The sequence below is a fragment of the Filicampus tigris genome, chromosome 2 (assembly GCF_054856515.1).
Source record: "Filicampus tigris isolate MCC_2025a chromosome 2, RoL_Ftig_1.0, whole genome shotgun sequence".
Lineage (NCBI taxonomy): Eukaryota > Metazoa > Chordata > Actinopteri > Syngnathiformes > Syngnathidae > Filicampus > Filicampus tigris.
Window position 1 is genome coordinate 22932603 of NC_141218.1, and position 14992 is coordinate 22947594.

A 14992-nucleotide genomic window follows, 5' to 3' on the forward strand; every position below is an offset into this window, starting at 1 on the left:
AAAACACAATATAAAAATACAGTGGCATCTGGACTTACAAGTCAGCCAACGTACACGTCTTTCGAGATCGTAAATCATAAAACAAAGAAAATTACACAATTGTGTTTAACCAAATCACATAAGTTGCAAATGTATGTCTGCTAGTTTAATGCTAATACACAATGCAAAACGCTTACAAAACTGGCATTGATATTGGTGTGCTAAAAACCCTTGAAAGCAATAGCTATTTAAACACAAATGGTGCAGCAACACATGTAGACATTAGACAGACAAAAAATATTGGTGCTTTCTTGGGGCTGGAATAGATTAAAGGCATTTGAATTTATTTAAACGGGGAAAGATAATTTGAATGTTTAATGTAAACATGGGTGGTCACACCACACAGGCCAGTTCAATTAATTTAACTGAAGGCACCACTGTTACGTTGTCCACATATCCTATTCATTTAAACAAAGTGTGTTCTCTAAATAACCTAAAATCAAATATATTGTTGTGAAACATTTTAACAACATTTTTAGTGTTTTTGAGGGAGCTGAAGACCATTTAATTACAACAACACATGGCTTTAAAGCTGTATTCGAGGAAGTCATTTCTCTCAATAATTTCCAACTTCAGCTCTTTAACTTCATCAATAATATATTGTGGACATGAAATTATATTTACAGCATGCCTCTATTTTGGTCAATTGAAACCCATGAAAACAACATCTAACCCCGTGTAATTTACTGGTTTGAATCAAACAGTAAAATGGGTTTCATTCTTGACTCAACACCCTAGTTGTTTTGTTTAATGTTCTCTGACAGATTAAATAAACTATGTACTGTATCAATTTGGGGAAAAGAGAGCATTTCATGTAATATTCTTAGTTCCCGAAAGAGGCGTTTAATGCCTTACTGTCACAACCCCCATGGCTGGCAGACCCTTAGAAATGAGCAAAACCTGAACAGGGGGGAAAAATGGCCAAAATTCCAGGCGCACAACAGGGCTGCCGTGGCCACCAGGAACGTAGCCTAAACGCCAGACAGCAGACAACCATCCTGGTGTGTACACTGCTGTGTGACCAGCATCACCTCTCATTGCTGCCCTCCCCAGCCGGGAGGAGTAAGAATTTTATCGGCTAAAGATTTATTGGCGGGAGGAGCAAGGGAGAAGATCTATAGGAGGAGCACAATGAGTAATCTGTCAGGAAGACGCGGATTACAACCAGGTGAGCTAAACCATGCTAATGTGTGCGATAAAGGGGCTGCGGCGATACTGAAGGTGGAGGAGATGCCTTGGTTTCATCACAGTGGCCGTCTGCGGCCATGACGACCCTTCGCGGAGTCAGGCTTTGTGGGAGGCTGAGTGGACATGTCGCAGGGAGCAAGCAGTGTGTGGACAAGTGGCTGTGATGGATTGTGGCGGGATGGAAAGATGGAGGGGTGATGAGGGGGGTTGGCACGTGAGCGGGTAGGGAGGGGGGGAGCCCATCAATCACCGTGGCATCTATCCAATGTGTCTGGCCGATCAGGGTTGTGTCCCAGTGGGCCGTCAGATGGGTCTTGCATATGAATTAAGGTTAAAGGGGCCGTGACATCAGCAAATAAGATGGCGCCAACTGGGAAGACGCGCTGCCAAAAGCTCAACTGTGCAAGCTTGCTGCATTGACATAAACGGAGGTGATAGCTAGTGTGTTGAGTGTTAAAATTTTAATGGCGCTCGAGGGCTGCTTGTTTTCTTTCTTTTATACTGTGCACAAAAGGTCAGCTTTGGACAGAATATCCAGCCTATGATGAATATCAATGAGAAGTGCATGTGTGTAGTCATTATAAAGACAAGGGCTGTATCAAATATTCTGCCTTTACAAACATAAAAAAAAGCACTGATAATACAATGTGTAATATTTGGTTGTAGTTTGGAGGTGTGTAGAACTGCATTACATCTTCATCAAGAAATATTTGTTATTCAGTGGTGCCTTGAGAAACAAGTTCAATTTCTTGAAAAGATCATCTTGAAATGAATAAAAATGCTATTAAGACATTATTTGTAATGTGTTTTGTTTTATAAGAAAATAGCACTCTATTATATTCAACTTTATAAATACATACAGTAATACCATAATCAAATATAATGTAAAAAACATCTTGGCAACCATGGCGGCTCCTTGAAGAGAGTGTGACTTTGATACCGAGGGGCAGTATAATACAGTCATGCAGACTAATGAAGAAGAGTTTCACAACTACTCTAAGTGATTAAGTAAGTTTCAGTAATATTTGTCACATTTGGTGTATGGTAAAGAATGATGTCGTCTGATGCATGTGTGTTGCTGCACTGTTTGTGTTAAAATATCTGTTGCTCAAAAGGGTTATAAGCAACGTTAGCCTGTCTTTTGCAGTTTGCCTCGTTCGTTAGCATTAAGATAAGCGGATTTCAGTTGTTTTAAATATACAACGCATAATTCTCTTTGTTTTACGTTTAGTGTGACAGTAAACTTCAGCTGCAAATAAAGAGCTCTGAATCTCATTTTTGAAGAGTTGTTAACTATTTGCCATTCGCCATGATGCTTGTCATAAAGTGAGTTGAGTTCACTGCCACCTGCAACGCTCATGTCACATTTTTGCTTTCAGGTGAAAGCAAAAAATTTGCCAAATGACAGCTCATATCTCGAAAAATGTGTAAGTCAGGCCACTTGTATCTCAAGGCACTACTTGTATTAGAAACACCTCTCAGTATAATGCAGAGCAGTTCTACACTGCATATTACTGAATGAATAACTCAATGGGCACTTGACCCTTTTTTGCCGGTCCGTCCTCCGTCCTTATTCATAAAAATTATCGCCCCCCCCAACCCCATCCGTCCTCGTCCTTGTAAAGCGCTTCAGTCCTCGTGTTCCATCGATCCGCCCCCCGCGCCCCAGACTGCCACTGCCGCAAAAAAAAAAAAAAACTCTGTGCACTCATAAACATTACTTAAAGATCATTAGCTGGTTAATTTCCTGTGCACATCCACTTACCGACTGGGAGTAGTGGATTGAATTGTTTACAATTGTTTAACCAAGATAGCATTTAGCTGCAACACAAGCCCGTCGTAATGTGATGAAGATTATGATGATGATGATGATACCGACTGGAGCAAACCAGGGGAAATCAAGATAATATTTAAGATTGAGTAGTAACGCAGTATTATTGCGTTTTATTGCGAAACTTTTGCGTTTTAACTTAAGACGTTTTCATTTTTTATAAAATAATTATTGCAAAATAACGCAAGGTTATTTTAAGAGCAAACAAAGACTTCCACCCCCGGGTCGTTTAGATGTATACGTTGGTAGAATTTTTACGGTAAAGATGTCCCACATAAGGACATACTTCGCAAGAAAAGGGATAAGGTCCTAAATGTGAACAGTTAGTTAACAAAACTATCCCGGATTACACATACAAGACAGGCTGGATGTGTTTCTGTCAGTGAGGTGAAATGGCTGACTCCTGTGGCATTATCCATGGTACGTATTACATGTGTTGAACCACTAGAGGGCAGAATATGCATGTGCAATGTGACTACTGGGAAGCACATGAAAAGCGTTGCGCAGGCAATTAATGAAGGCGGCTCCGTAGAAGAGAACATGCAGTGACTGAGTGACATGCTGACGTCACTCGCCGGTGTGCTGGCTCTGACGCTGCTCGCGCTACTGGGTCTCATCACTTGTCGTACTGTAGAACTGGCGCTGCATCTCTTGTTGAAAAATTTCCTGTGCACTTGGGTAACTAGTGGCACGTTTGAAGTGTTCGGAGGCAATTTTTGTCGTTTGCCCATTTCGCAGAGTCGGTCTCACGCGCGAGGGCCAATTAGTGGGCCGGACTAAAATCCACCTCCGCCCTTGCTTAGCTCGACCCTTTTTTTAAAACCTGTCGCCCCCCCGTCCTCCGTCCCAAAAATGGGCGTCCGTCTGGGACGGAGGGACGGACCGTTCTGGCCCCTTGACAGACTGCCCAGCTCTGTCAATGAGAATGTCAAACAGACCTCGAATAAGGCATTGGGAAAGTGAGTGAGTTATTTTCAGATCAACATTAGGTGTGTCTGGTGTACAACACAGACACATATGAGGTGTTAAAAGAATGTTAACTATTAGTGATGCCCCTTCCCATGCCCTCCTGTCCTCGCCTGCCCTTCGGTCATAAATCTTTCCTCTCTTTTTCTTCTTTACTTTTTTCCATCGGTCATAACCCCCTTCTGAATTGCTTGCTAGAACAAAACATGCACATTCAACACACCATTTATCATGCACAAACCAGCATGTACAGAACTTTTCTTATACAATACACATTTGCAGCAGCGGAACAATGTTTAAAATAAAGTAGTAAAATAGTACATTTCTGGCATAAGCACTTTGAACCACCCCGCAGCACATCCACACATTAATTCTGTTTTCTGCCTCCGCCCTCCAAACCCTCCTTTGCTTACTTCATCCCTCTCTCTTCTTTGCATCTTATCTTAACCCCCCTCAAACATCTGCTGAGCAGCAGCAGCAGCAGCCTGCATCCTGCATCCTCACACCTGACTGATAGTCGAGAAGCGAGCAACCCAGCTGTGTGTGAAGTCAAAGCCTTAGCAAAGAGTCAGGCAGGCAAAGAAGGTGACAAATAAAAGGTGAACTAATGACAGAGTGATCAACAATAAAGGAGGGGTAAGATACTCACACAGGCAGACATACTGGCCATGTCACAAATTAGTCCCTCGCCTCGTTAACTCCTTTGCCACTGTGACATTGCGATAGAGCTCCCGTGCCGCTTGTAGCTCAATGGAGATCCTTTCCCTGCCTCTCCTCTTCTTTTTTTTTTTTTAAATCCTCAAGGGCTCCTTTCGTCTTCTCTCACTCTGCCAGCCTCCTCTTTCCACAACTCTGACTACACCTCCATCTGAAGAGACACTCAGTGTGAGGAGGGAGGCGCCTCCCAGCTAAGAGTCAGCACCTGCTCCCCTCTAGAATTGCCGTTATCTTCCCCTTTTGCCTGTCCTACAGAAAGTGGTAAAAACGGGAAAGCTTGCACAAAGGCGGGAGGAAGACGCTGAGCTGAGCAGCCAATGACACGAGAGGGAGGCAAAATAAGGGCTGGAGACAAAGAGTGGGAAGACTGAGCCCAAAATAAGGGATGGAGAAAGTACGTGGAAAACACTCGTTCAACATAGACACATACACCCACACACACACACACAAAAAGGCGCTCCAGATTTAGACTAATGACTTCATCAACTTCAGCCCACGTGAACACACATGCACTCACACGCATGATAAAATTTGCACATGCAACCAGGGGCATGCAGATACTCAGACTTGCTGAGTGCTCCAGATATAGCTACATGACTTCATCGAGGGACCAACAACCCCCACCCATCCCCCTCTGCCCCGCCCAACTTAAGATAGATGGGGGGCTCATTCATTTTGAATTAAGCTGGACCAAGAAAGCGACATGCAGGACATTGGTCCTTAGATGGAAGCAAGAGAGGCGTGTTCATAACCATTTATGAATTTTAATTTTTTTTTTAAAAGAAAAGAAAATTTATAAAATCCCCTCATCCCCTATATAGTGTTTGGGTCCAATCCGACCTGTTTTTACATTTGGCAAAATAAATAAAAAATACCCTAAATGCAATTTTCTTACCGTGAAATTTGATTACTTAAGTGACCCAAAAATACACAAACAACAAAACTTTTTTTTTTTTTTAAATCAATCATTCATTGTTTTGAGTAAAAATCCTACAAAATGTGTGTAGTGTGTGTAGCTACAAAGTTTGTTTCTAAGTTTTGGATCTGCAAGTGTTTGTTAACCCAAGGAAAATGGCGGTAATGGTGGGAATCATGAACCCATGAAACTTGGACTGGGGCAATCTTGAAACTGTAAAAAGATTAAAGTCATGTACATGTGCAATTTTATGGGACAGTGGGGACAGTGATCAAGCGTGAATTTAAACAGTCTGTGTTCCTCCACATTTGCCCATCTTCCTGCAGAAACATGCACACGTTGGTCTTTGAAGAGTCACAAGGGAATCTCGAAATTGTGAAAGATTACAACAGCGTAAGAATGATTATACTGTATGTACTAAACACAAGGAACAGAAGTGTTACAGAAGTGTAGAGGTCAGGAGTTGCCCTGTCATAGGTGCAAGATATACACTCGTGAAAAAACAAAAAAACTACATGTAATGTAGCAAAAAAAAAAGTTTCCATTTTGTCTGAAACATGGATTTAAGATGAATCATCCATTTATTAATATCAGATGGGCTATTAATACATTTGAAAAGACCTGTACTTCATAATTTGATATAGACAATTATTACACGGATATTCTTGGCCGGGGTCAAAATTGACCTGGAACATACTGATATGGAAAATGGACAGCATGTAATTAAGGACTTTCATTTGCCTTGGCATCTGCAAGTCGTTTCATTTTGATCTCAACACAGACAACAAACACAATCAGTGCAAATGTCAATAGTACAGCACCAAAAGCAAGAATCAGCTACTACAGCAGCATCCAATAGTTTTTTTTTAAAGTGATTATAATCCTCCTAAGGGAAATTCACCTTTAACCCTGCTGTGCAGCATTTTGTGCATAGCACACAGAGAACCACATCACACACAGGCAAGTAAACAAGGATTGCAGAGATGTCAGATGTCATAAACTGAAAAGCATGACAGAAACAGGAAAAAAAAAGTCGACAGTAAACAGGTTGAAGGCGTGGGTGAGGAAAAGAAAGTGGATGTTGTAAAATGTTCGACAGATAGCAACACTTCTAGAGAGACAGAACTGGAAATCAAACCTTTAGGTTAATGCACCCTTTCCATTTTACCTGCCAAGTGATCATAGCCTTATTAATTACAAGGAAATAGACCATCTATCAAATAGCATCAGTCAGCAAAAGAACCATTGAATGGTAGGCATGTACACATTATTGTAGTATGCTAGCCTTCCGGCTAGATTACCAATGTTAAGACATTTCATTATTTGCACTTTCCTGAATTACACCACGTCGATTTTTGAATGAATTTACCAGTTGAAATGTAAATTACGGCCGGCGTTGGGTGTCCCTTCCAAGCAGTTTACTTCTTTTCGACTGACATTTCAAACTGTGGTGGTAGAGAAGAAGGCTAAAATCCTCATTCAAGCCATGTACTCTGTTTTTTTTTCTAATTGGCTTGGTCAAATACCATGCAAGGGTTTGTTTATAAGTGGTGCTATTGAAAATGCTTAGCCTTTTTCCATCTGAAAGAACATATGATGTCAATTTTATTTGGTCAATAGATGAGCTACTCAAGTGCTAAAAACAATGTTGAGAAACAGAAGCTATAACTTTGGAAATTTAAGCAGACTTCCAGTCACCTTGCCTGCTCATCATAACATGAACCTTCTCTTGCAGAAACCTCTGAAGACATTAGCTCAAATGTAAGTTCACAGAAGAAAATGAAAAAATAGTCATGGACACACTTTGGAAATTGGGTTCAAAGCAAAGAAAGCTAAGAAAAAAAAACAAACATCTTCAAAAACAAACGTCTTCAAACATTCTGTCCTGTCTTGAAGCACAGGCTTTGACTCTAGTGCCCTCTAGTGACAATCTTATGATAATACACATAAAAAGCTCAATTCCATAAACAAGGGCAATAAAACAATGTCCTGATTTAAATTAGTGCAGGTTGAGATCCTAGATACTTTAATCACGTAAAAATGACACAAACAAAAAGAAGCTAGACTGCAAATTTCAACAAGCGGAAGGAAAGGAGGATAAGCAAAGTGGAATCTGGGTGAGGAAAATAGAAAGTGAGATTGTGATTAAAAAAAAAAAAAGAAGAGCAGAACAAGCCCTGCTTTCTTCCTCCGGCTACACACTTTAGCCATTACTGCTGAGAGACACAGTGAAAGTTTCTCCATCCTCTGAGACATACGAGGGAAGAGGGACCCTCTCTCTCTCTCTCTCTCTCTCTCTCTCTCTCTGAATCCACAAAAGAGAGAGAGACACACACACACAGTGGAGCGAAAAAAAAGTGCAGAAAGACAGACAGGGGAAGCCAAGGGAAGTGGGTATTGGGAGAGAAACTATGGAAACAAGACAAAAAGAAGGATGAAAGATGGATGAAAGAACACAGAGTACGGACAAGTACACTGATGCTATTTTAAACCTCCATTTCCATCCACTTTTTTAACAGCTGAGTACACATGTGGGGAACACAAATACCACTGTACTCCTTGATACACATTGACAAGTGACACCACTTAGAAGTGAACCTCACAGTTTTTTAGCACTTAGTGGTGGGGCAACTCAAAGTAAAAAGCCACAATATTAGGTACAACTGCACACCAAGAGCCAGCTGTGTCATTTAATCTGCAATAAACTAATAATGCTAAGTTTTAGAGGTATTCATGATATATAGTTGTTGTTTTGCGGTGATAGAGAATCGTGGTGGGAGGATTGATCCAAATATTAACATCGATATTGTTGTTGCTATTGATATTGATAAATATCAGTGTAATTAATACCTACATTTAATTTTCTCTTCTTAATGTGCTGCTGCAGTTGAATTGAACATTATAGCCATCCTCAGCATTATTTAATTTACCTTGTAGGAATGTGTTAATAAATGAATACATTAACTGGAGTTTAAACAAATGTTCTAATAATAAAGCTTAATAATAAAGCTCAGATTTGACTTCATAAAAATGTACTTGTTTTCTGTGAAAGGGATGTTTTACTGTATAACTGCTATATTTACAGTAGCAAGTGAACAAATGTTTTATCATAATAATAAATCTAGTAAAGTATTTTTTATTTCCTTACAAATGTTTTTAATATTCTAATAATTCATATTCCAGAGGAAAAAGCACAGGGAAACAAAAAGATCATAAAATAAATTCAGATTTAGCAATTACAATTGATATAATTGATATGAAGTTATATGATTAAGCAACTATAATTCTTAAAAAGTATTGGTATCGATATTGACCCCGTATTTACGTAGTATAGGACTTATACCAAAATTCTAAGAATCGCAAACCACTAGTACAGAACTGCAATGCTTCTTAATATTACTCTTCGAAAAAACTGCAGCCACACATACAGGAAGGAGAGAGAAATCTGGGTATCAATCTCATAACACTAATATTGAATCAATATCCAGACCAACGTTGGTACCGATATTAATAATATTTGGATCGATCATTCAGATTTTGTAATGTCATGATGCATCAAACGCGAATATTGAAAACTATCGGCATCGATATTGTCAATATGGGCACTAATTTCGGATTGGAATGAAACCAAATCTCGCCGTAGTTTGTGGGTGTGAAAGAGAGACCTTGGTAGTAGTACTTTTTCTAAATGGGCTCAATTTTCCTTGGGAGCAGGTGCTGCAACACTGAACATATTTGAAAAGTGCACAGATGTCTGTGTACTCATTACTGCATCGATTTGACATTTTTATATCGAGCTAACCCAGCAGAAAAAAATCCTATCACAGATGAGAATGGACATCTAGAGTAGGTGGAGGCTGTTTTCCCCCACTTTAGGAACGTAGAGGAAAGTTTACACCAAGCCACATTATCTGTAAGTATTCGAAAGCTCATGAAACGTGAGGTGATTGGAACAATTAAAATAGTTAAAAAAGATTTCCGTTTAACAATCTATACTCATAAATATTTGCAGTTTGGCATTTGCAGAGTTCTCTATTCACTGACTTTTGGGGAGAACCTCTCCTGTTATTTTCTGAAAAAAAAATCTCCTTTTCTCTGTTTTTGTACTCATGCCAAAGCTATGTCTAATATAAAAAAAATCTTTGGTGGCATCTTGTTACCTAGGGACAATTTATGGTGACCGATCAACCTATGATGTATGTTTTTAGAATGTGGGAGGAAACCGGAGTACCTGGAGAAAACACACACAGGAAAAAAGTGCTTTGCCGCCATCTTGTGAAATCTATAGGAAATTACAAAGCTCTTTGAGTAGTGGTCAATTACTTGGTCCCTATCCCTAAAACATTGAATACTGTTTTTTGGTGACCTTATTTAGAGACATGGAATGGGCAAAATTTTAGCCAGGTTGCTTCTGTGGCACTCTTTGGCTCCAATTATCTACTGGATTTTTATTAGTTTGTTCAATACCTAATAAATAAACATATACAGCCTGAATCAGTATCATCAGTATGCTAATGTGTACTTTGTATTGCTTCAGTAATTAATGGGAATCTAAGCGACAGTTTAACAGCAGGAGATTGATGGTCATTTCCATGTGGAATGGAAACATGGAAAATTGAGGATAATCATGATGTTGCGAATGAAGTTAGTGCAAATGTGCACAGAAAATGAAGCAATAATGCTCCTTGTAAATGTAATGAGCTTTCCATTTCCTGCAGGATGTGTGCATTCTAGTGTTTGCTTTTATTATCTCATATCGCACTCACATGCACTCCAAAAAGCTTTACAGGATATTTGAAGGCATTTCAAATACCTGTCGTGGTCATGGCCGACTCCCCACACACGGATGCTGCTGATTGGCTGAGAGTGAAGGAGGCTTTGATCATCTGGGTCAACCAGCGTTAACATGCGGTCTTGGAGCACCAGCAGCATCCCTTTACCCTTTGAGAGCACAAATAACACCAGCTTTCCACGTGAATACTTGTGGTGTTGTTCTTGTTGAACAAGCGCTCATCAGAGGTGGCAAAAGTACTGAAACGCTGTAACTACTAAACTATTAAATATTTATCTCTAAAAAAGGTCAGACCTTGGAACAGGGGCGGAGCCATGGGTGGGCCTGGGTGTGCACAGTCCCACCCAGATTGACAGACTGCCCACCCAGTGAGATTCATGAAAAAAATATATACTTTTAAATTTTGTGTAAATTACGATTAAATTATTTTTGAATTTGTGTTTCATTGTGATTTTTTTTATTCTGTTGAATATTTATAATGGCATAATCATGGTTGTCTAAGATCTGAACTTCCTATTATTCAGTTTGTCATTTTATTTGAATACACAATGTGTCGGTACACGAGGATTGTACTCAGTGAGACAAATATTCAGGCCCACCTATTAGCCACGTTCTGGCTCTGCCCCTGCCTTTAAATGTAAGTACGAAACAAAAAATGAAATTTTATTAATCATAGCCAATACTGATCTTGATAATTTAGCACAATGGTACAAAAATTAAAAAGAATCTCTGCACACAAAATACTGTCATTCCTTTTACATTAACTTTCATAGTGCCCATAATGAGAAGAAGAAAACAAAAAAAACCTAGCTTGTGTTGACTAAGGGTTTTATGATATCAAGAAAATGTCTTTCCAACCCCAATCATTCTTGGAGCCGACAACATCAAACAATTTGTCTTAAATAAGAGAACATTTCCACCTTAAAAGATCAAAAGGTCATAAAAACAATCAAGATCTGAACTACGGGTGACTCAGACTTTCTCTATTTACATTTTATTTTTAAAAAAAACAAAAAACATCTGAACAATAATACTTAAAGTGGAAGTCAATCCTAACATATGTTTTTCAATAATCTGTTCTATGCGGGTCCACTAGTGAAAATGACATCACACACCCTCAGGGCTTAGATAACGATCACGGCTCAACTTCAGAAAACTAGTCAGCCGTGATTGGTCTTTACCTGAGCAACTGTGATGTCATTTTCAGTCGACAGAAGTGACAAAATGGCTGCCCCCAGAGATAGCTAAAAATGGATGGATTAACTCTTATTCCACAAATGCAATATTTACAAGAATGCCTTGTTTCAACTAGTGGACCTGCATAGAACATATTCTTGGGAAAAAAATGGTTGGGTTGACTTCCCTTTAAGTATGCCTTCCTGAAAAACCTACTTACTGTAAGTGCAGTTGCAAAGTATTTGTTCTTCTTGATTTCCTACCACTAGCGCTCATACAGTACAAATCCTGCAGATACTGATAAAAGTAACTGACCTCTCCCCAGACTCCAGCGGAGTCTCGGATGTCCCTCCTGCAGTAGGACAGTTGTCTTATGCAGTGGTGGACGGCCACGCTGCTCCTCCCCTCACACAAGTCCTGTTCCGCCATCTCCATCCAACCCAAGGACCGCACAGGAAATGACTAGGAGGAAAACACACTTATTATTATTTATACCAATTATTATTTGTATTTATTTTCTTTAATCATTGTTCTGTTCTTTTACTGCCTAGCTTTTCCCATAGATTTCAGTCATAACATTCATGTGATCAAATCCTTTGTTGAAATGTCAGGAAAAAAATACGTATACATTATATTGTATTTGTATATAGTCAGATTTTGATCCACAACCCTCTGGTCCAAAGCTCAAATCTCCAGAGTGAGCTACTGCCACCTACTTGATAAATGCAAATTTGGACTGAGTGTGTGTTGTGGCTTTCTGAAATATACACTGTAGCGATGGTGAAGCCACGCATTTCCCAGCATGCTTGTAAATAGTTGTTGTAGTTGTATTAAGTTAAACGTTGCTCTTTATTTGCTTAAATGTATGTATAGTGATGCCTTTGAGATGGAAGTTAGGATAGCAGTGCCAAATGGTTGGCTTAAGCATGCAGTCAGTGTGATGGGTGACTGGACGTGAACTGTGGCCGATAGCAGCTCCTGAATGAAAGTGCATTCTGTTACCACTTGTGGGAATAAAGCAACTAAAGAGCATCAGCTGCTGTGTCATTCTTTAAACACAAATGATGATTTTATAATACTTTGAAATGTAAATTAAAAAAACAGAACTCCTGTTGTAACCTTCTGCCCGCGCCATAAATTTAAAGTCATTGTAAGACATACATTCCCCTTCATTTTTTTCTGGCTCTATACTTGGCATCAACCAATGATCAACGGGTTTTCTGAAATAACTCATAGCAAATAACTCATTGTTGTGGTGTGTATGAGAATTTGTTTCTCAAAGAAGGTAAGTTCACATTTCTGCTTTATTTGTCTTTTTAATCTTTGTACTATGCAGTTGTGTCTTTCCTTTCTGTATCAAAATAAGATGGTTTGCCAACAATTGAGAGTGCAAACAGGAAAAGTCAAGTGTGAACCTTGCCCAGTCTCTTGAAATCCAAATACACAAATGTGTAACTTTCAATTTATAATACTGAATTTGTCTGCAAAACCTAAGAAGCAGTTTACATCAATACATCCCTTCAGCGTACAGTGTTATAGTGAGAACATGACTAAGCAATTTGACTGCCTTATCCATACACAATGACACAAAGACTTAATTGTTGTGATGGCATTTACATGTTCAGTGACACAAATATTTACTTTTGACAGAATATTAAGAATTTGAGAAAGAAATTGGTTTTGCAGTGGAATCATGATGTTTTGCTATTTGTACGAATTGTTTTGAGAAATGCACTTACTGTTTTGCAAATTACAATTCTGGTCAGAGAAATGTACCAAAAGGACTGAGACAAACTATAAATTGCATCTTTCGTTCTTTGTAGAATAACAAAGTTTAATTGTGAAACGATATCAACTACATTTAAAGATTAATATAACAGACAATTTATTTAGTCCTACCATTGCTTCTGGATCTGGGAAGGTATTGTTGAGATCCACGGTTTCCAGTGGGGCTGCAGGGCTGCAGAAAAGAGACATGAAAGGCTTATTAATGCAGTGGTTCTCAAGTTGTTGTTTTTTTTACGCTAAATAACACCTACCAAAAAAACAAAAAAACAAAAAAAAATTAGTTCTCCAAGTAGCACCCACCATCATGCTGTATTAAAATACAGCATAGTACACTTAAGTGTTAATAAAAAAAAACGAGACAGAGGTTTTATTCCATCATCTATCATATATATTTAATATTGTTGGCCACAGTAATATTATGCAACATTTGAACACTACCACTATGCTTAAATTTAGGAAAATGTAAAACACTGTACTTAATGATACAATTCAAATGTATCGTACCTCAATTAAACAAAATATGTACCTAAATAAATAGTTTTTAAAACTGTTCTTAAAGATTGAACGGAAAATGTAACTTGAAAGTTAAACACTAAAACAAGTGATTGTATTACACATCTGGTGAGAGAACATCACACACACATGGCACTGTGACAAAGTGTTAGCAGGTTTTACTTGAGTTTGAGAGAAGCATAGCGAAGGGTGGCCCCTTCAAATGCTTTCAGACTGGGGTCAGGATAGATTGGATAGTCCTTCAGATCCTGGACACACACACACATGCATGAAAAGAAGGGCTGGGTGAGTGAATTAATAATACATTCATACTTTAATGACTTTATGGTGATTTAAAACTGGATTTGTCAACCATTTGTATTAAAAATGACTCCACTAATTACCACCGTACTTATATTTGTTCAATGTGTACTTGGACAGACATCGAGGCAGGCAGGGTGACTTTTTGCCCTATACCAGCTATTGAATCAATACATTGTTTAATAATATATTTTATCAAAGTAAAGATATGGAATTATGCTTGAAAAATCACATTTTGTTTAGCATTTATAACAGAGGGAGAAGAAAAATGACAACACATTTTTTGATACAACTTGAGATTTCTGCGATCATATTCTATCTTATTAGATGTGCAGATATGCAGTACCTGATTCAAACATTATACACTGTGAGATTTAGTTTAATTTAGACACCAAAAAAAAACATACAAGGTGGAAGATGCTGTGGTGGAGCCAAAAGGAATACAGCATGATTTCACCCAAAAAAGGAGGAAATTAAAGGCTTACATCGACCGTGCAGGTGGTGCTGTTGACGTTCTGCTCAGAAGGGATGACATCATTGGAGGGGGTGGAGGTGAGAGAGGCTGGGGAGGAGCCAGAGGGGGAGGGGACGGGCTCCACTGAACTGTCTGAGATGAGACTGCTTGGGCGCTGTGGCAGACAGGAGAAGAGAAGAGAGGGGCACAGACCACCGCCATTAACAGCTTGCAAAAATACGGCAACAAAATAGTAATGTTGCCCCTTGTTGCTTATAACTCATTTCCAGTAGATTTGTCAACTAGAATTTA

General features: G+C 39.0%; 1 protein-coding gene across 3 annotated transcripts in view; it reads right to left on the reverse strand.

The window, feature by feature from the left end:
- The window catches only part of LOC147151824 (amyloid beta precursor protein binding family B member 2-like), a 49183-nt gene that overhangs the window by 24092 nt on the left and 10099 nt on the right, over positions 1–14992 (reverse strand). For all 3 annotated transcript variants that reach the window (XM_086018284.1, XM_086018274.1, XM_086018266.1), the window contains 5 exons: positions 14712–14855; positions 14089–14174; positions 13525–13585; positions 11941–12087; positions 10471–10598 (listed from right to left, as the gene is read on the reverse strand). In XM_086018284.1, coding sequence (XP_085874410.1) covers positions 10471–10598; positions 11941–12087; positions 13525–13585; positions 14089–14174; positions 14712–14855 — 566 coding nt within the window. The remainder of the gene's footprint in view (positions 1–10470; positions 10599–11940; positions 12088–13524; positions 13586–14088; positions 14175–14711; positions 14856–14992) is intronic.